This window comes from Echiichthys vipera (genome assembly GCF_963691815.1).
Source record: "Echiichthys vipera genome assembly, chromosome: 5".
NCBI lineage: Eukaryota > Metazoa > Chordata > Actinopteri > Perciformes > Trachinidae > Echiichthys > Echiichthys vipera.
The window spans coordinates 12769982-12789834 of record NC_139830.1 but is presented as its reverse complement, the minus strand read 5'-3'; the positions used below and the strand labels follow the sequence as shown (position 1 = coordinate 12789834).

The 19853-nt window shown below is 39.8% G+C and overlaps 1 protein-coding gene across 1 annotated transcript; it reads left to right on the top strand.

The window, feature by feature from the left end:
• The first annotated feature begins 4551 nt into the window (after positions 1-4551).
• Positions 4552-19146, top strand: stard10 (StAR related lipid transfer domain containing 10). The gene is made up of 6 exons (XM_083914610.1): positions 4552-5396; positions 13421-13568; positions 13708-13811; positions 16823-16943; positions 17506-17558; positions 18149-19146. Exons 1-6 carry the CDS (start codon positions 5238-5240, stop codon positions 18353-18355), a joined length of 792 nt encoding a protein of 263 aa, XP_083770736.1. The 5' UTR covers positions 4552-5237; the 3' UTR covers positions 18356-19146.
• The last annotated feature ends 707 nt before the right edge of the window (positions 19147-19853 follow it).

Genomic DNA, 19853 nt, shown 5'->3' with positions numbered 1-19853 from the left:
CAATAGGCTCCCTGCGGCTCAACCAGTCATGAATCATAGAGGACATCGTGCTCTGCCATCATAAATCTACTGGCACCTTTACCGGCAGTCCCATCTAAATGTCAGTGTAGGTTTGCTTTTGTATACACCTGGCAGTGCATCCATTCTCTCCAGCAAATACAGCTGAAGTTACCCACTCTAACCTGTCGATATGTTTCTAAAGCTTTTGTAAAACTCACTTTCAGTATGGATCTCAACGACAATGGTATACTGTGATAGCTGATAATTGTGTCTTGAGACAGTGAGGTGCACAGTTGCAGGGACCAGAATGGTTTCGATTGACTCTGTTCTAGTAAGACTCCCGGAGTACCATTTTTGTAAAAAAAAAACAAAAAACAGGTAAACTAAAGTAGACAACTTTAATTGTGTTGAAATAATGCCTTGAAAGTAAGATGGGCTTCTTCATAATTTGCATTTAACTGACATTCTGCCTATTTTGCACTTTACATATTGTTTTGCTTTCTGAATAAATATTATTAACCTCAATTATCAGAGTATGGAGGCCTATTCCTGCCACTGTAGTCTTGTCATGATAATGAGAAACATTCATGACTCAGTATCTCATAATAATGACTCAGTATCTCATAATAATGACTTAGTATCTCAAATAATGACTCAGTATCTCAGAAAAATGACTCAGTATCTCATAATAGTGACTTAGTATCTCATAATAATGACTTAGTATCTCAAATAATGACTCAGTATCTCAGAATAATGACTCAGTATCTCATAATAATGACTCAGTATCTCATAATAATGACTTAGTATCTCATAATAATGACTCAGTATCTCATAATAATGACTCAGTATCTCATAATAATGACTTAGTATCTCATAATAATGACTCAGTATCTCATAATAATGACTCAGTATCTCATAATAATGACTTAGTATCTCATAATAATGACTCAGTATCTCCTAATAATGACTTAGTATCTCATAATAATGACTTAGTATCTCATAATAATGACTCAGTATCTCCTAATAATGACTTAGTATCTCATAATAATGACTTAGTACCTCAAATAATGACTCAGTATCTCATAATAATGACTTAGTATCTCATAATAATGACTCAGTATCTCAGAAGAATGACTCAGTATCTCATAATAATGACTTAGTATCTCAGAATAGTGACTCAGTATCTCATAATAATGACTTAGTACCTCATAATAATGACTTAGTATCTCATAATAATGACTTAGTACCTCAAATAATGATTCAGTATCTCATAATAATGACTTAGTATCTCATAATAATGACTTAGTATCTCATAATAATGACTCAGTATCTCAGAATAATGACTTAGTATCTCAGAATAATGACTTAGTATCTCATAATAATGACTCAGTGTTTCATAATAATGACAGTATCTCAGAATAATGACTTAATATCTCATAATAATGACTCAGTATCTCATAATAATGACTCAGTATCTCATAATAATGACTCAGTATCTCATAATAATGACTCAGTGTTTCATAATAATGACAGTATCTCAGAATAATGACTTAATATCTCATAATAATGACTCAGTATCTCATAATAATGACTCAGTGTTTCATAATAATGACTTAATATCTCATAATAATGACTCAGTATCTCAGAAAAATGACTCAGTATCTCATAATAATGACTCAGTATCTCAGAATAATGACTCAGTGTCTCAGAATAGTGACTCAGTATCTCATAATAATGACTCAGTATCTCAGAATAATGACTCAGTATCTCATAATAATGACTCAGTATCTCATAATAATGACTCAGTGTTTCATAATAATGACTTAATATCTCATAATAATGACTCAGTATCTCAGAAAAATGACTCAGTATCTCATAATAATGACTCAGTATCTCAGAATAATGACTCAGTGTCTCAGAATAGTGACTCAGTATCTCATAATAATGACTCAGTATCTCAGAATAATGACTCAGTATCTCATAATAATGACTCAGTATCTCATAATAATGACTCAGTATCTCATAATAATGACTCAGTATCTCATAATAATGACTTAGTATCTCATAATAATGACTTAGTATCTCATAATAATGACTCAGTATCTCAGAATAATGACTTAGTATCTCATAATAATGACTCAGTATCTCAGAATAATGACTCAGTATCTCATAATAATGACTTAGTATCTCATAATAATGACTTAGTATCTCATAATAATGACTTAGTATCTCATAATAATGACTCAGTGTCTCATAATAATGACTTAGTATCTCATAATAATGACTCAGTATCTCATAATAATGACTCAGTATCTCATAATAATGACTCAGTATCTCATAATGATGACTCAGTATCTCCTAATAATGACAGTATCTCATAATAATGACTTTGTATATCATAATAATGACAGTATCTCATAATAATGACTCAGTATCTCATAATAATGACTCAGTATCTCATAATAATGACTCAGTATCTCATAATAATGACTCAGTATCTCCTTATAATGACAGTATCTCATAATAATGACTTTGTATATCATAATAATGACTTAGTATCTCATAATAATGACTCAGTATCTCATAATAATGACTCAGTATCTCATAATAATGACTTAGCATCTCAAAATAAAGAGAAACGTCACATCAAAATAATTAAGTATTTCAAAATACTTAAACATCTTGTGAGAACACCCACAGATCAAATTGAGTATGATGGGTTTACACACTCCAAAATGAAAGGAGGGAGAGAGCGATGAAAATGTCACGACATAAAATGAATGAAAAATAGATGGGGACAGCAGGCAAGCAGAGTGAGGGACAACACATTAAAGGACATTTAAATAGTAGCCTTTACTGCCCCCAGTACGTGAGTTAGTTCAGGCTGCCTTGTTTTAACTGAAAACTCCAAAAGTGTATAAGGAAGCACAACAGAAGAGTCCCAGGCTGCCTTACACTTTTACACGTCAGCCAACAGGAGCCAGGCGCGCCCCCGCTGCTCCGTGAACTAACTAGTTTGCAGAAAAGGTTCGCGTGTACGGTGTGATAGCGCGGGTTGCGTTCAAGTGCTGTCGGTAATATGACAACGATAAGCAAAACACTAGCCATACAGGAGTTACCTGGGTGTTTAAACTGTTAGGGGAAACAACCAGCTTGTTATTATTGAATCATTCATAAAGTGCCTTTGAAAATAGAGTTTAAAGTCACTGTTAACATCGGCATTTCTCCCTTCATGGATGACATGCAATTCTAAAAGGCCATTTTTTTTACATTCAAAAATGTACCAAATGTGAGTCTGTTGCTAAACTTTCAATACAGATCTGCTTACAAAGTTTGATCTAGCCAGCACAACTGGCAGAATCAGTAAAGAAAGAAAGAAATGTTGTCTAAAAACAGTTGTGTACTCATAACTGGATAGATTTTAGACACCAATGTCTCATGACTGTTGGTACAACCTACATTATTTTGTCCCCTTTAACAAAATAGGCTTAGCAAACTAAGCCCAAAATGTTGTCTACAGCAGAAGTGTTAAGGGGATGACAGCTATAGTTAGCCAGCAGTTAGCTTTAAGTTTTATTCACATTCTGCAGTTTCACACAACGTTAAATTCATAGCTGTACTTTGGTGTGTAACGCTGTCAATGGAAAACAGTAGATAGGCGAACAGTCTATAAGATATGCTGACACTACCGTATGAAAAGCAATAATTGGCTAACGAGTTAAAGCTAAAAAATAATAGCTAAATATCTTGTTAATATGACATATTAAGGAGACTTTTTTTATGTTCTCAGCAATGTTTTTCCCTCAGTAAAACGTTCAGTGCATGTTTCCACGGGTCAAATGATGTTACACTGCATGAAACTTACACCCTCAAATTTGTGGGCGAGACTGTTAAGACCGTTCACTATAAATACAATTTAATTGAACTGATATATCCACAGTGGCTCAACATATTTTCACCATTAAAACTGCATTTGAAATGTCTATATCCCTTTGTTTATTCGCAATTGTAATTTTGAAACCAGCCTTTATCAACCCCTTACAATGTTAGAATATATCAGGAGAGACAGAACACAAGAATGACCCTGTTAAAAACTATAGGTCTACCTTTAAAGTGTATTCATGAGAGTCAGGTCCAACAACAACGTAAATACTTCTAAATGATAAGTGAAACAAGCAAGGACTGTAAAAAAAACCCAACATGTTTATCCAATTTAAGACGCAGGTTACAGCACAGCCAAATATGGCATGTGATGTCTTTGTTGTAACGCCCAGCAGTTTTAAATATATTTCAGCTCTGGTGTCTTTTAAATGAGCTAAATGAACTTAATTACATCAAATACGTATAGAAGCCCATTTACCTACAAGTTTTATTTATATTTAATGTGACAAATGAAGTTAAACAAAACAAAACAATTTTTCAGGCTGAGGTGAGAGATTTACAAGGCGCACCTAAAGGCAGCACGGAGAGGCGTTTCAAATGTAGCCGTCCATGCGTCGCCTGCCTGTTCAGCCTGATTTCTCCACCTCTCCCTTTTTATTTCTCACCGCATCTCCTCCACCACCACCACCACCTGCCACCGAAGCAGCGACGGAGAGCCGCTGCGAATGATTATAAGATCATAAAAAAAACACAATTGAGTGAGAGGAGGAAGAAAGACATAAAAGAGGGTGAAGACGGATAAAAAGGGAGACAGAAAAATAGAGAGAGAAAGGGAGAGATACGAGCGGAAGCCTAAACATATGGTTTGTCAGAAGAGCGGCTGTTTCTGAGGACTGCTGAACCGGGCTGAAACTTATCCAACCACCGTGATCAACTTAAAGGCACATTTGATTCGTTCATCTTATTTGATTATTATCATTTTTTACACTTGTTTGCCTTATTTTTTGCGTGCTCTCACCTGTGTGCGGCTGCGCTTGTGCACCTCTGTCTCATTAGTTTGTGCGGGGTGGATTGCGGCTGTTGCCTCCCCTGAACGCGCGCACTACACACGCACGCCGGTCATCACATCACAAGACGCGGTGCAGCCTCCAAACGCTTCTTGCAAAGGAGGAAATTGAATTAGACAAGTTGCGTTCCCACGGAAGAGGAGAGAACAAGATTGGCTGGCTCTCTCTGCGTCCCTTCATTTGTACCCCCCCACCGGCTCACTGTGTCTCCTCCGGGCCCAACAGGAGTCCCTCTGTTCTCACCACCTCTCTCTATCTCCCCCTCCCACACCCCGCCGGTAACAAGCCATGTCTGGACAGACTGTGACCATCCCAGACGACCGGGCTTTTGCCAGCTTCAAGGCGGAGTGTCTGTGCGAGGAAGGCTGGACAGTGACCCACAACAAGGGGGGCATCACGGTGTGGTCCCAGCAGCTAGATGAGGGGCAGACCATCCACAAAATTAAGGTGAGTGTTTAAGCTCCGCAGGTATGACACAGAAGAGGGCTAGAGTATATCAAAAATCCAACCAAGTATACATGTAATCTACTCACTTTCTATGGGAGGAAAAAAGGCACACTGCTGTATCATCCAGTTAACAAGGAAGTGCTTTTTTTTTTCTAAATTCCCATATGACTCAAACTGCTGACATGCTTTAACTGCTGCTTTTTGCTGCATGGTAGTTGCAGATGCTAACAGGGTTTAGTAGTTAATAGTCCCAGTATGATGCTCACAGTGTAATTGTTAAACCTGCAGTTTTTTATAGCACTTTTTAGTGAACACACTATGTGTTAGATTCACTCGTCTATTTAAAAATGTGCACAGTGGGGATGTAAATGTATGTTGCACCGCACACTATAAGACTGTAGAGAAGTGAGAGCCTCATGGAGGCAGGTTTGCCATTCTCACCACCATTATCCTCTGCCGGTGGAACTATTTTCAAGTGGAAGTGTTGAGTATAATACGTCAGCCTACTTCTACGGAGTTGGTGTTGCATACAGTTTTGTTATCCAGTTAACAGCACATGGAAGTGAACAAAAGCTGAAATAGTATTATAGACAATAGAACTGACAGTGGCTTCAGTTGTTCATTGGAGTTTTGTTATTGAGTGGTTACGGCTTCTGACCTTGTAGGATTTGCTGCCTTTCCTGGTTTTATACTCTAAATTGCATATGTACTTTGAATTTAATGACAAAAATATGCTGGTTAAAAACATTATTTGTAGATATTTTATTCACTTAATGATTAACCAGGCTTGGAACTGAAGTTTGACATTAATGCAGTAACACAAGGTGCGGTAGGTGGAGAGGGAGAAGAAAGGTTGTAATTCCGGATCATTGTTTAGGTAAGGTATTGATGTTACAGGCATGTGAAAGAACTTGATGAGCAAACTTTCTTTTCTAGTCAAAGCGCAGTCTTGGCAGTGTGACACAAATGTGAATGTTTGTCTTGGGAGTCGAGGCGGAGACTTTATCAATCAGGACTTTAAGGCCCCTTTAAGCCATGGGAAAAACTGCTGCATGTTAACACAGTATATTTGACCACACTCGTTATTACAGCTTTGTTAGTGTTCCAGGACAGAGTGCAAGAGGAAAAAAACGAATTCAGGCTTCACTTTAGGGGTCGGACTGATGACTGTTACGGACTGATTTTCTTGAGCCGATAGTAATTTTGCTCCATCAATTTACATCATAAAAAATACACAATGATGATAACAAATGTTACAAGTCTCAATTAAAAAAAAAAAGAACATTTATTGACCTTAAAAAAGGCGTCTCCAGCAACACGAAGCTGCCTGCTGCCTGTCTGTAAATAATGACAGGAAAAACAGCAGCCCGCATCGGCCAATGCCAAGACATGTAAATGCAAATATCAGCTGGGGGATGTATCGATCTATCACTACTTCAATTCATATTTGTTGCAAAAACATGGAGTAGTTTAGTAAGAGTAGTTTGACTTTGAACTTGTTAAAACACAAACTGAAGGTTTCGTACAACTTCTAGCTCCTTTTAAGAACATAATTTAAATCATCAATTATTTGATGTTGTTTGTTGGCTCAGGTGATCTGTCTTACCCTTGATTGCCTTTTAATATATGAAATGTGTATAATACCTACAGAACATCAATATATGCTCAGGTCAAGTATAAATACTTGAATAAATGGTGAAAGATGGTGCAGACAATGTGGACAGTGTGACATGTTCTGCGTCAGCCACCACGCGACACAAGAGGTGACTGCTCGTTCAAAACAACAATGGCGGCTCCTAAAGAGGTTTGTGTAGATGCTGCAGTAGCATCATCTTTATCAGAATTGGAGAGAATGTCATTGAAGGCTTTTTTGTGACAAAAAAAGTAGTTTTCTCTCTTCTCCTGATGGATGGTTCTGTGTAACAAACCATTTGACAAGTCACAGTTTTAGGGAGGTTGCTTCCACTTTGCCAACCTTTACTTTCTGATCTGACCTGACGTAAAATGTGATGACTGTAATTTACTCTGGGATCCAATGTATTGAAATGAAGCACTGTGTAAATCTGTGTGCATGTGTACTTTCCTGTTGGTGTATCCGGGTCTGAGGAGCATCAGTAAGCCACCAGGTGTTTACTTTGTTAAATAAAGTAGTGTGTATGCATGCATAGGCGTGTGTCTGTTTGGGTAGGTGTGTGCAGGGGCCACAACAGCTGCAGCAGAGGGATTTTCCCAGCTCCCCGTTGTATCTGTGTACCTGTGAAGCAGGGTCTTTGTGTGTTTGGTGTGTTTGTGTGTGTAGCAAAAGGACCAATCATCATTGTGCAAATCAGCCTCATTTGCCTGTGTGATTCCTCAAGGTATGCCCTGTGTGTGCAGAAGGAGAGGTCTATCATGTCTGCATCAGCTGTGTGTGTGTGTGTGTGCGCGCGCGTGCGCATGTGTGTGCGCGCGCGCGCGCGTGTGTGTGTGTGTGCACGTGTGTGTGTGTGTGTGTGTGTGTGCGTGTGTTTGAGAGGGGACAGGTGTGTTTCCTCAGGACAGCTCTGCAAACACAAAGAAGTAGAAAGTGCACACAGACACACATTTGGAGTCCGTGTGGGGCTCCTATCTCTACCTGCCACTTTATCTTTATGTAAATACGACAGTTACAGGAGCGTTATTTTGCATGATGCATTATTCTCTGTCTTTCCTTTTCTTTCAGTCTCACACACAGTAAATCTGCCACTCATTTCCTCCAAAGACAATAAAAAAGAACGAATTCCTGAATTTGTAGCTTGGAAAAAATTACATTTTTTCACTCTGTTATCATATTTAACACACAGAGGCACCGAATACACACATGCACAAATTCAATTCTATTCAATTCAGTACATGCATTGAATGGAGAGATATCAACGCAAGTGGGCTGCCCCATGGAAAAGAGTCTGAGGCAGCACCTCTCCAGCTATCGGTTCACACTCCATCCTTCGTCCGTACGGGGACTGGAACTGCCGACTTATCGGTTCCCAAGTCCTGAGTCCCATGTACTCAACTCTGAATGGTACAATCTTATTTTTTACCTTTTCAGAAAAAATGCTGACATCATTAGTTGTACTTTTGTAGGAATGTGTCGGTAGTACAGCTCTTCTACTTATAGACGAAATAAAAGCATGCGCCTTTGCTGATGCATGTTGAATGATAAACGAGAGACACTTCCTCTCTTCTTGTTTCCCTCTTCACTATAGCATTAATAGCAGTAAGTGATATATCCAAATCAGAGAGGGAGAGAGAGAGAACAGACTGGCAATCATCATTATCATTAGTGGCCTGATTATCATCAACCCCATTATTGTCGTAATCTTTGCCACTGCCGTATTCATCAATAATGACTTTAGTATCACACTGTAATCACAGCTGTAACCATCATCATCATCATCAACATCACATCATTTGTGAGCACATGACTCCGCACAATGCACAGTGTGTGTCAGTGTGTGTAGGTAGTTTGTGTTTACTCTAATAGTTTGACAAACTGTCAGATTTCCTGCACACGCACATACCTGAGTTTGCTTTCTCCCCTGCTGACACACAGGGAAGCCCGGTTTTGAATCACGCACACGCATCATGTATCGGCAGCACCCAGGGGGGCAGATGATGAGAGTTGACAGGTTGGAGGGACCGAGGGAGGAAAGGAAGGAAGAGAGTGGCAGGGAGAAAAGAAGAGTGGGTGGGAAAGGGAATAAGCGAGAAAATGATTAGTGGGTGGAGAGGGCTGGATGTGAAGGGGTCAGAGGTCATCAGTGGGTGCAGTGTGGACTCAGGCTCACCAAAACACACACACACACACACACACACACACACACACACACGCACACACACACACGCACACACACACACATACGCACCTTTTTGTCTCCCTCCATCTCTGCTTTGTCTCTCTGAACCCTCTCTCACCCGCCTCTCTCTATCTCCGTCTCCTTGCTTCATCTGTTGACTTCACTGAATTAGAGTGTAATAGAATTACGCACACATGTACTTACATGGCTGTATGTCTTCATTCTGCACTTGACGTCTTTTTCTCCCTACAGTTCTCTTCTGTCGCCTTTTCATTTGGTTTGCCTTCTTCCTCCTAATCTTGTTTCAGTTAGCCTGTGGATACAACACATTAATTATTGTCCTTGGTCTTTTCTGACCTACAGGTCCTCTGCCAATCTGTCTACTTCTGCACACACGGATATCAAATAAAAAGAGACCTTTCTGGTGCACTCTCATTGTTTACTTATGGTTGCCTTTCGTAGATATAGCACGTTTAACCTTTGCAGTTTCTGTTGAGGTACATCAACAAATATGATTTTGGTGCAGTAAACTTACACTTTATTCTGAAAGTCCTATTCTATTTTAAGTTTGGACTGTTCCAGTGTGGAGAGTTAATATTGAAGGGTCTTGATAGGTTAAAATGTTTTTGTATAGTTGCACTGTCGTTATTTGCTGCTCTGTGTGCCCTGAATTGCCCCCCGGGGACAAATAAAGTTTTTTGAATTGAATTGAATTGAAACAAGCCTTTCATTTTTATTTTTTTCACCAGGAATCATCATGCATTCCCTGTAATGTCAATATGCACCTCACAAACTTTCTCTTAACGCTCACAGAATCATTTCTGGGTGATAACAGAATATTTGTAAGAATTTAAACTATTGTTTTGGATAGAGTGACATTGCATTAGTAAAGGCAGAGCAGTATCAGATGACTCTAATCACATTTCAACTCTATTTGGGCCTCCTCGTGTTCTGGTTTCTTACTCAAAGTGCTGGAAACTTTACTTGCAGCCTGTAGTTAATTAGAAGTAGTTGTGCCACAAAGTCCTGCATTCAAAATGATACTTAAGTAAAGTATAGTATAATTAACAACAACATAATAATTTTAATGGATTCAGTTAAATTATACTGTATGTTTTAGAATTGAGGTCACAGTTAGCCATAGTGTTAGTGGACTGCATTATATTCTGCTCCTCTCTTGTATTTAAATGGACTATAAACACCCCTCAATATAAGGTAGTCCAGTACAACGCCACCTTTGACAAGACACCACTAATAATCACCTTGTGCAGTGCAAGGCCCAAGACTTCGGAAGGAAGTTGAATGCCAGAGCCCTCAGTGCGCACAGCACAAGCTGACCTTGAGGCTCCTGGTTGATTATAGCATGAGCTAATCACTAGGGCCCCCAAACCACTAGGGACCCCAAACTCCTTGGCATTTAAAGAGTGAGCTGACCACTAGGGCCCCCCAGGGCACCTGCAGTGTGAGGGTCCCTACGGTAAATTTGCATAAAGCAGAATACAAAGACAACATCAACAACACAAAAACGCAATAAAAATACAATGAATCACAGAGCTTGTGCAGGGAAATGGAAATTCTGAAGCATATTGCCTACAAGAGTGCAAATGTGCAGATTTGCAAATGAGTAAGGGAAGTGCAAGGAATGCAACCAGAGTGTTATTTGCTATTTAGCATAACAACGGCACTTGGGATGAAAGAGACATGGGACTTCTTCTCCTAACAGCCACCCTGAAGCAGCGTCCTGAGGGAAAAGGTTTACACTCCTCAGGGAGAGGATGGTTCTGGCAGTCCAATATAGAATGAGCCCTGCTTCGACCTGTCTGCCTATGTGCTTTTGTTTTCAGCATTCAGTCTGTATTTACCCGCTCTCTGCACCCAATCTACACTGCCTTGTTCTCAGTGAGTGTCTGTGTTTTGGGGGCGGGGGGGTGGGGGGTGTCATTTTTGATTTAGCACTCTCAGTTTTGTTCTTAAGTGTAGCTGGTTTGCGAAGCCCTGTGAGATTGTGGCTACGTCTAAGGCCATAAATTTAAATTATTTAAACAGCAGCAACGAGTGAGCATAGCCGTCACATAGTGATATTGTTCTACATTGATGTCCAGGTTGGATTTAAAGACGGTACAAATTTCTTGTAGTGGGTTTTGAAGCCAAAATGGGACATTGAGAGTTATAATGATATCTGGTCCCAGGACAATTAACTTCACTTAATCAGGGTCTTTCTTAGTTGGTGATCTCTTGGTGTGTCTGTTGCTCTCAACAATAAGCAAATGTTATTAAGGTGGTGTTGTAAATATTACATCAGCTAAACAACGCCAGGTTAGCATACAAACACTGAGCTGCTAGCATGATCCTCTGCCCTGTTATTTAACTCTTTCACTTGACAGAATCATTGACGAGTAAAGTATTTTTGCAGATCCACATCTGAACGAGCACTTTAGATATCAAAACAAAATGGCAAGTGGCTATTTTGTGGTGTTACACCAAAGAGAGCTATACGGCCAAATGTAGAGTGAAGTTGGTGGTCATTTTCAGAAATGTAGCCCTTGGGGAATGAAGGAGAGAAGATGGTGCAGATTGAGTATTTAACCCTCCTGGAGTGATTTGTAATGGGAGTTAAGATCATCTGGTACTAACAAACCACCCTCGCTCCATTTCTTTTTCATTTACTCTTCTTCTCTTGCTCTGTTTTTCTCTCAGCCTCTCTTTAGGCCTCTCACTTGCTCTTAGCGTCTCTCTTTTGGTCTCTCGTCCTCCATTGCTCTGTCTTTCTTTGTTGTTGTTATTATTACGACTACAGTCATTCCCCTTGGCAGTTGTAACTGTAGTAACAGCTTTGCTCAAGGGCTGCAGACCTCTCTTTACATGGTGTGTTTTCAGTGCCACCTACTCCAAAGATGGCAGGAGTCCCTATGGTTTCATTAATAAGCCGTGAAACACTACATCGTACTTGTTCCACATCAACAGTTGTTATTAGATTCTGCCTTGAAATGTATCCCTCGTATTTATCAGAAGGTTTTTTTAAAGTAGATTCTAGGACGTGTCGGTCTGTCTGTCTCTGTCCTGTCCTCCTCATTGTGTTGTTTTCCATAGGGCTCAGGTTTAGTAATGACTCATCTGTGGTCAGTGGCCTGTCTCTTCATTCTCTCCTAATTTTCTTTCTCTATCTCACTCACAAACATAAACACACACACACACACACACACATACACACTTTCTCTTTCTCTGCTCTCTGACACTGATACTCTGTGACCATCTGCTGTCTAATCGTTTACACGTCAGTTGTATGTGTGTGTGTGTGTTTGTTTGTGTGTGTGTGTGTGTGTGTGTGTGTGTGTGTGTGTGTGTGTTTGTGTGTGTGTTTGTGTGTGTGTGTGTGTGTGTGTGTGTGTGTGTGTGTGTGTGTGTGTGTGTGTGTGTGTGTGTGTGTGTGTGTGTGTGTGTGTGTGTGTGTGTGTGTGTTCTTTCAAACTGAACGTGTGCAGGATCCCTCAAAATATGTGTTTATACACATCCTCTTAATCTATTTGTTCTGTTTGCGTACATATAGATGTTGAATTTTGTGCTCCGGGGTTGGTTTTTGTCACACCCACCTTTGTCTGCGTGAATAGCAACAAACTGCAGCTCTCCTCAACAACAGCACAGTACTTTCCTGTTTGTTTGTTTGTTTTTTCATTACAAAGCTAATGGATTTTCTTACTTCATAGCTTACATTGGCTAGCCCGGAAACAAGGCAAATCTACCAAACTTATGTTTCATTTGTTCTGGCAGATAGGTCTGGCCACTCTCCCATACAGAGAGATTTCCAGCCGACCCAGTCCTGTGTGGACCAATCACAACCGTTTATTTCATGTGGGGCAGGTTTAGTCTGGAGGTCCCTTCAGCGCAGTTTCTCATGAAACTCCGATCAAACTGTTGCTGTTTTGTTGCTGTAATTATTTGTAGGTTTATCCAATTGGGTCCACAAGCATTTTGCTCTGCACCGTGGATACCACCCCTTGGAAATTGAAAAAGAACTGAGAGGGCCCACACTAATACACTTTTGCAATTGCAGTCTGGTGACTGGATAGAGCTCTGAACTGTTTTGCATAGTAGCATAGTAGTAGTTTTGCATCGCAGTCCAATAGCATGAGCTCAATAGATCTGGTTTTAGTCTTTGATTCAGTTTGTCTTTATTGTCTTAAAAATGAACAACCTGTCTCTCTTTCTCAGTGTCGGATGGTGTGCAAGGATGTGTCAGCTGAGACCATGTACGACGTTCTCCATGACATTGAATACAGAAGGAAATGGGACACAAACGTCAGTGAGACCTTCGATATCGGGAAGCTTACGGTCAATGCGGATGTCGGTTACTACTCATGTATGTTACACACTCCTGTGTAATCAAGTGTTCATTTGTCACTAATATGATTTGGGTCTGTGAAGGGAAGCAGAGACAAAGTGCACATTTATTTACAGTACAATGTTTTGTTCATCAGATTTGTCTTGTGTGTTAACAGGGAATTGTCCACATCCTCTTCGAAACCGCGACGTCATCACACTTCGCTCCTGGCTGCCAATGGGGAAAGATTACATCATCATGAACTACTCTGTCAAACATGCTGTGAGTACACACATACATACATTGTGGGTGTATACATGCTCAGCTGGGGTCCTGCTCATTCACCGTTTTAGAGATCTGTGCATATGTGTTCAAATGTTTGTGTGAAACAAATGGCCTGTTTGAAATGAGTGCACATTTGGTGAGCCAACATGAATGTTGATCCAGTTTAGCAAGATTAGAGGCGTTGTGCTGTAGGAAAAGCAATCCATAAATATTTGTGGTAAGGCTGCAATACAAAGCTGTGTGTGTGTGTGTCAGTCATTTAAAACAACAACTGCATACAGGAAGTACGGACAGTTTGGTACCCTTCCAAAGAGAGAGCACCCCCATACCTGCTGACCTTGATGCTTTTTCCTGGAAGAATAATTACTGTGAGCTGCCACTGCTTCAGTTTTAGTATAGGGTAGTTCATTTAATTCTGTTGAACACATTTAGTTTTTAGTTCATCTTCTAGTCATGCTTTTTAACTAGAGTAGTTTAAAATTGCCAGTAAACCAAACGGACTGATTAGAGAACGCTGAGACCACGTGAGTGGCTTTCCGTTTGGAATCAGGCCTGAAACCTCAGCCTTCACTTTTGCTGTGTTTCTGTGTTTCTTGTTCAACAGGAAGAAGGGAACAAGAAATATCCCATGTACACTTGTACTCATCACCCCTCTCCAGGGGTGCAACAGCAACAGATTAGTTTCATAATCGATTTATCTGCCACTTATTGTCCTGATTGTAAAATGTCAGAAAAAGTGCAATGTTCTAAACAGCTTGTTCCATCTGACAGACTAAAACCAAAATATATTCAGTTTACTATCACATTACATGAAGAAAAGCAGCAAATCTTCAAAATTTAGAAGCTGGAATTAGATCGTGTATAGGAATAAAAGAGACTTATTTTTTTAAAAATGTTTTTTATTAAATTTGCTGACAAGTACACAAGAAAAAGCATTACAGCCGTACAGTGTGTCTGCTTTAAATTGAAAAAAGAACAGAGACAAAAAACAACACGAATCCCACCATCTCTCCCCAAAAGAGACTTATTTGATAAATCGATTGTCACAATAGTTGCAGTTTTTGTCGATGCTCAACTAGTCAATTAACCAATTAACTGTTTCAGTTGTACCTCTCTCGATCTGTCTTTCCGTTTCGTTTTCTTTTTCTTCGTTGATTTTTTTGCTTTTCTGTCTGTCTTTTCAGTCTGTCTGTCTGTCTTTTCAGTCTCTTTGTCCCTCACTGTTTCTGTTTCTCAGTTTCACTCACTAATATAATGTTTACAAAAGGATAAGCACTATCATGTGACTTCCGCCTTCCCTTCCGCATTCCTGCCTTAAAAAGTGGTTACGAACATAATAGACGTTATGTGGGGGCTTGTGTGTGTGTGTGTGTGTGTGTGTGCGTGTGTGTGTGTGTGTTTGTGTGTGTGTGTGTGTGTGTGTGATTGCATAACTAACTGTGTTTGACTAGCCAAGGTCACTCTGTATAATCAGTAGAATTTGAAAGCTTCACTTGTGGAGTGCAACTCAAGGGGATCCTCAGTGGAGTGCTGAGTTCACACATCTGCCACCAAGAGTCAGTGCACTTTTACTGTATTTGACACAACGCTCATCTGCGATCTTTCCCATGATTGATAACAACTGCTGAGATCCAGCTGCCACTGAATAGTAAATGCTAACTTGTTCTTGCAAGAGAGGCCTTTATATTTATATTGGGGCTACAGCTAATGATTACTAATAGCTATCACTTGATCTTTTGAGCAATAGCCGCAATGACAGCATAGCTCCAGTGATGGCAGTGCTATTATTGGATGGTTGAAAATGTGTACTAACATCCATTGTTTTCATTGGATGGAGCGCCCTGACTTTGGTGATACCTTGACTTGGTGATTTTTTAGAAATACCTGCAAATCTGATGACATTCCCATCGGCCTCAGCTGTACTTTGTTAGTACTAATTAGTAAATGTTAGAATCCTAACACGCTAAACTAAGACGGTGAATATGGTAAATATTGTACTTGCTACACATCAGCAAGTTTGCATTGCAAGCATGTTAGCATGCTGACTTTAGCATTTAGCTCAAAGCACCGCTCTTACAGTGAGAGCAGCCTCACAGTAATCGTTTAATATATGAAATGATGAAATGAGAACAAAAGCCAGCTGTGAGAATCCAGATCCCAAAGTTATGACTTAAAAAGCTTGTTTTGTTTGACCAACAAACCCAAAAAACCACAAAGCTAGGTAAAAGTTCTGTCGATCTACTAATTGATTGATCAAGACTCCAAAGAGACACCTCAATGGTGACTAATGCTTCAAAATGTCTATAGTCTCTCCAAATAAAACTCAGACCATTATAATTACATTTCCCAGAAACCTGCAGATGTAATGTTTTATGAAAGCTGTCATCATACAGTCATCAGAAGTTCCTACAATGGAGCTTACTATTAGAGAAATGCAGGCACCAAAAATACGAGTCAAACGGTAGGGAAAATGTTAAAGCAGATTATTTGAAGTTCAGCTGACTGCTGCTCTGTGCGCTTCTTAAATGCCCCACAATGTCCCTGTCCCAATTAGTACAGGCTAACTAGTGCTGTACTTTATCATTACGAATAATAATCTTATATACAGTATATATAGTCAAAGGAGCCAGCAGTGAGAAGTGGGTCTTTATTGCTGTTAGTCACAGAGTATTGTGGACTGGATTTTCACACGAAAGAGGACTGTGAAGCAGAAAATCAGATTGATTGGCACCAGGACAACACAATACAGAAAAACATAATCCCAATGCTTACTCTGCACAAAGTATGTCCGGCGCTCGACAGATGGACACAAAGAACTGAAGAAAAAAAAAGTGTTCCAAGTCTTCTCTGCTTGTGGTGCAAATGAATTAAATCTGAAGCTACCGAAAATTAATGAAGATTTCATTTAAACTGGCTCCTTGTTGGTACATGCACTGAATAAGGATGTTAATACCAATGAGAATTTCTGTGTGTTTGTTTGTGTTCACATACGTGTATTGTCACTACAGAAATACCCACCTAAAAAGGACAAGGTGCGAGCTGTGTCCATTCAGACTGGCTACTTGGTCCAGAGCCAGGGTCCACCCAACCACTGTACTCTCACTTACATGGCCCAAGTAGATCCACGAGGTAACTAAAACACACACGCACACATGCAGACACACACACACACACATGCACAGAAAGGCAACAGTCCAAACACACAAGGACAAACACATGCAGCCTAAATAGAAGTACACTGAAGCACACAGGTACACACACACACACGCACAGGTGCTTCACCCATGCTCGTAGTTCTAATGAATGATTCATTCTCCTGCTTTTATGTCAAAAGGAGTCGCCATAGTTACCATATGAAGGACAGTCTATTTCACTCTGCCGCCTCGCTCTTTCCCTCTTCTCTCTCTCAGTTCTGTCTTTTTATATTCATTAATCCGTTTCATTAATTCACTTCTTTGCTGTTGCAAGTGTCTGAATGTCTTTAATCACTGTGTGTTGCAATGAATAGCAGGTTACAAACCTCCACTTTGATCCTGGATGACATGAGATGTAGTAAAGCAAACTTTAATTCCCTCTTTTATATCTTCTCTCACTCTCCTTTCCCCTCTCAATTCCATACATACATACATACTCATTCTCACACTTTTCTCCGTCTCCCTCTGTTCACTCTCTCTCTCTCTCTCTCTTGCAGGTTCGTTACCCAAGTGGGTTGTCAACAAGTCTTCCCACTACCTTGCTCCTCGCGTAAGTCTTTTTCAGAGTAACACAAATTCTGTGAGTGTGTTTTGTGTTTGGCGACATGTTAATCCACAGGTACTTCTATAATACATTTATAATATCACCTACACATTCCAGAAACATACTGTTTTCAGTATTTTTCTGTTTGAGGGTGTTTGTGCACTCGCTGAAAAATGGCAAAGATTCTCAGGAGAACAGCCTGGGATGGAGGCATCCCTTGATGATTGTCAAAAATAGCAGCTCGGTCAGATGCACAAATCCCACTGCAAATAACCAGATGTCTACAACACAATAAATACAAATAGAAAGTTCTGTTGGCTTTTATCAATTTGAAGTTATCAGGATTCATTTAAAAATCAAAGTATAGTACACACTGTAGATACATACAAATATCGCCATTTGAATGAGGATTTTTTTTTTTTTAATTCTACACACTATAGTTCATCCCTGTTGAGTTAGGTCCACTCTGCTTTATCTGAGCATTGGCATTGCATTCTAGTACAATCATTTCCTTTCTGCTAGCTGATCCATACAGATCCAAAACAAATAAAAGATGTTGCCATACTTGTGCCGTTCAGCTATTTTGTTCTTTTTAGGCAATGAAGAAGATACACAAAGCCTGTTTGAAGTATTCAGAGTGGAAGCAGAGACACAACCCTGGCTTCAAGCCATGGCTCTACCCTGAACAGACTACATTACCCAGCATCCCCCTCTCTGAGCTCAGCATCCAGCATGCAGAGAGCCTGGAGAATATTGATGAGAGTGCCCTGGCTGAGACCCAGGGGAGAGAAGACAGCGACTAACGCATATGCACACACTCACACAGTCATGTATTCATACACACACACACACACAAACAGAAATGCAGGGTTACATGCATGCCTGATACACATCCATAATTACACTTGTGTATATGTGATTCTATATGTAAGTATGTGTGTATGCACATGCAGTTGGATATGCAGGCATACGAACAGGCACATGTACATAAGCATTCGTGCACACAGACAAATTCATACTGTACCACCTCATACTCTAAGTAGTGTATGAACACACACACACACACACAGGCACCGAATACTACTTATTTTTTACATATTGATTGTAATCAGTAAAGCGGCTGTTAATTTGATTTTTCATGCCTCTTCAAGGGATATCAAACTTTTCTAATCGGGACCTATGCAGCTTATTATTGCAAAATATATTTTCAGTAAGATTTACTGTTGAAATGTTTACAGACTGACAGTGGACATCCAGCTCTCACTTAACCTATAAACAATGAGTTTCAAAATTATACTCATTTATCTATGAGTTGTAAAAATACATCATATAATTATGAACCTGTGTAACACATATGCATATGTACACACTCTCAGTTTGTATCCGGGGTCTCTCTCTCTTTCACTCCTTGTGTGTGTCCATTTTGTAGGAACATAATAAATATGCAGGTGTGCAGAAGGCAGCTGGAACCCCCAACCTGCAACCCTTTCACATGAACACACACAGAAACACATATACAGATTTAACACACGTACCGTCTGCTCCTCTAATTGAGAGATGTATGAATGTATGTAGAGTTTAAAAATTAAATACATATTCCTACAAAGGTTTTCAAATTTCAACCAGTGAGCCGAGTCTTTTATTTTCCTTTCTGTATGTGTGTGTCTTACATGCGTCAGTGCCTTTGCTCGAGTTGATGTCTGATGCTGTAGGTTTGCATGGTTGTGCTGATGCTTAAATAGGTATTTGGTTGATCTGCTGTAATTCACGCGTTCTTTCAGTGACACGAACCTACAAAACCGTTCCTTTTAAAACTGCACGGCCATGATTAGAACAGGGAAACACCATGACATGCAAAAAAATGATTTTCACTGTCTGGATAAAGTGTGCAAGTGTGTTTGTTTGGGTTGTGTGCACCCCTGCGCTCACATGTGTAGCATATGTGTGTACTGTGGCCTAGATCTGAATTAGGAATCCCCAATATGTTGGCATGGCAACTCTGAAATCAACTCAAAGGGAGACAGAAAGAGACAAGAGCTTGCCTGTCACAGAGGAAGTGACTTATTACAGGGTGTCCACCCCTTCTTCACTATGTAAGATTAGCCTACAAGAGCATGTATACTGTCAATGCACCACATCTACAACTGGCACAATTTGATTTCCCATGGTGGGTTGATTAACTCGATGACATGACACTTTGTAACATGCTCTCAAACACAGTATCATGGCTAAAAAAACGTGTTAAGCATATCGGATATGATACAATTATTTGAAAGTCTATGAAGCTATCCGTCTGTGCCC

Bases quoted from the DNA above. Each gene is read 5' to 3' on its own strand.
- stard10 (XM_083914610.1), top strand. From the start codon at position 5,238: ATGTCTGGACAGACTGTGACCATCCCAGACGACCGGGCTTTTGCCAGC. The intron at 13,812-16,822 runs GTGAGTACACAC...TTGTCACTACAG, and splicing joins ACTACTCTGTCAAACATGCT to AAATACCCACCTAAAAAGGA. The intron at 17,559-18,148 runs GTAAGTCTTTTT...TGTTCTTTTTAG, and splicing joins CCCACTACCTTGCTCCTCGC to GCAATGAAGAAGATACACAA.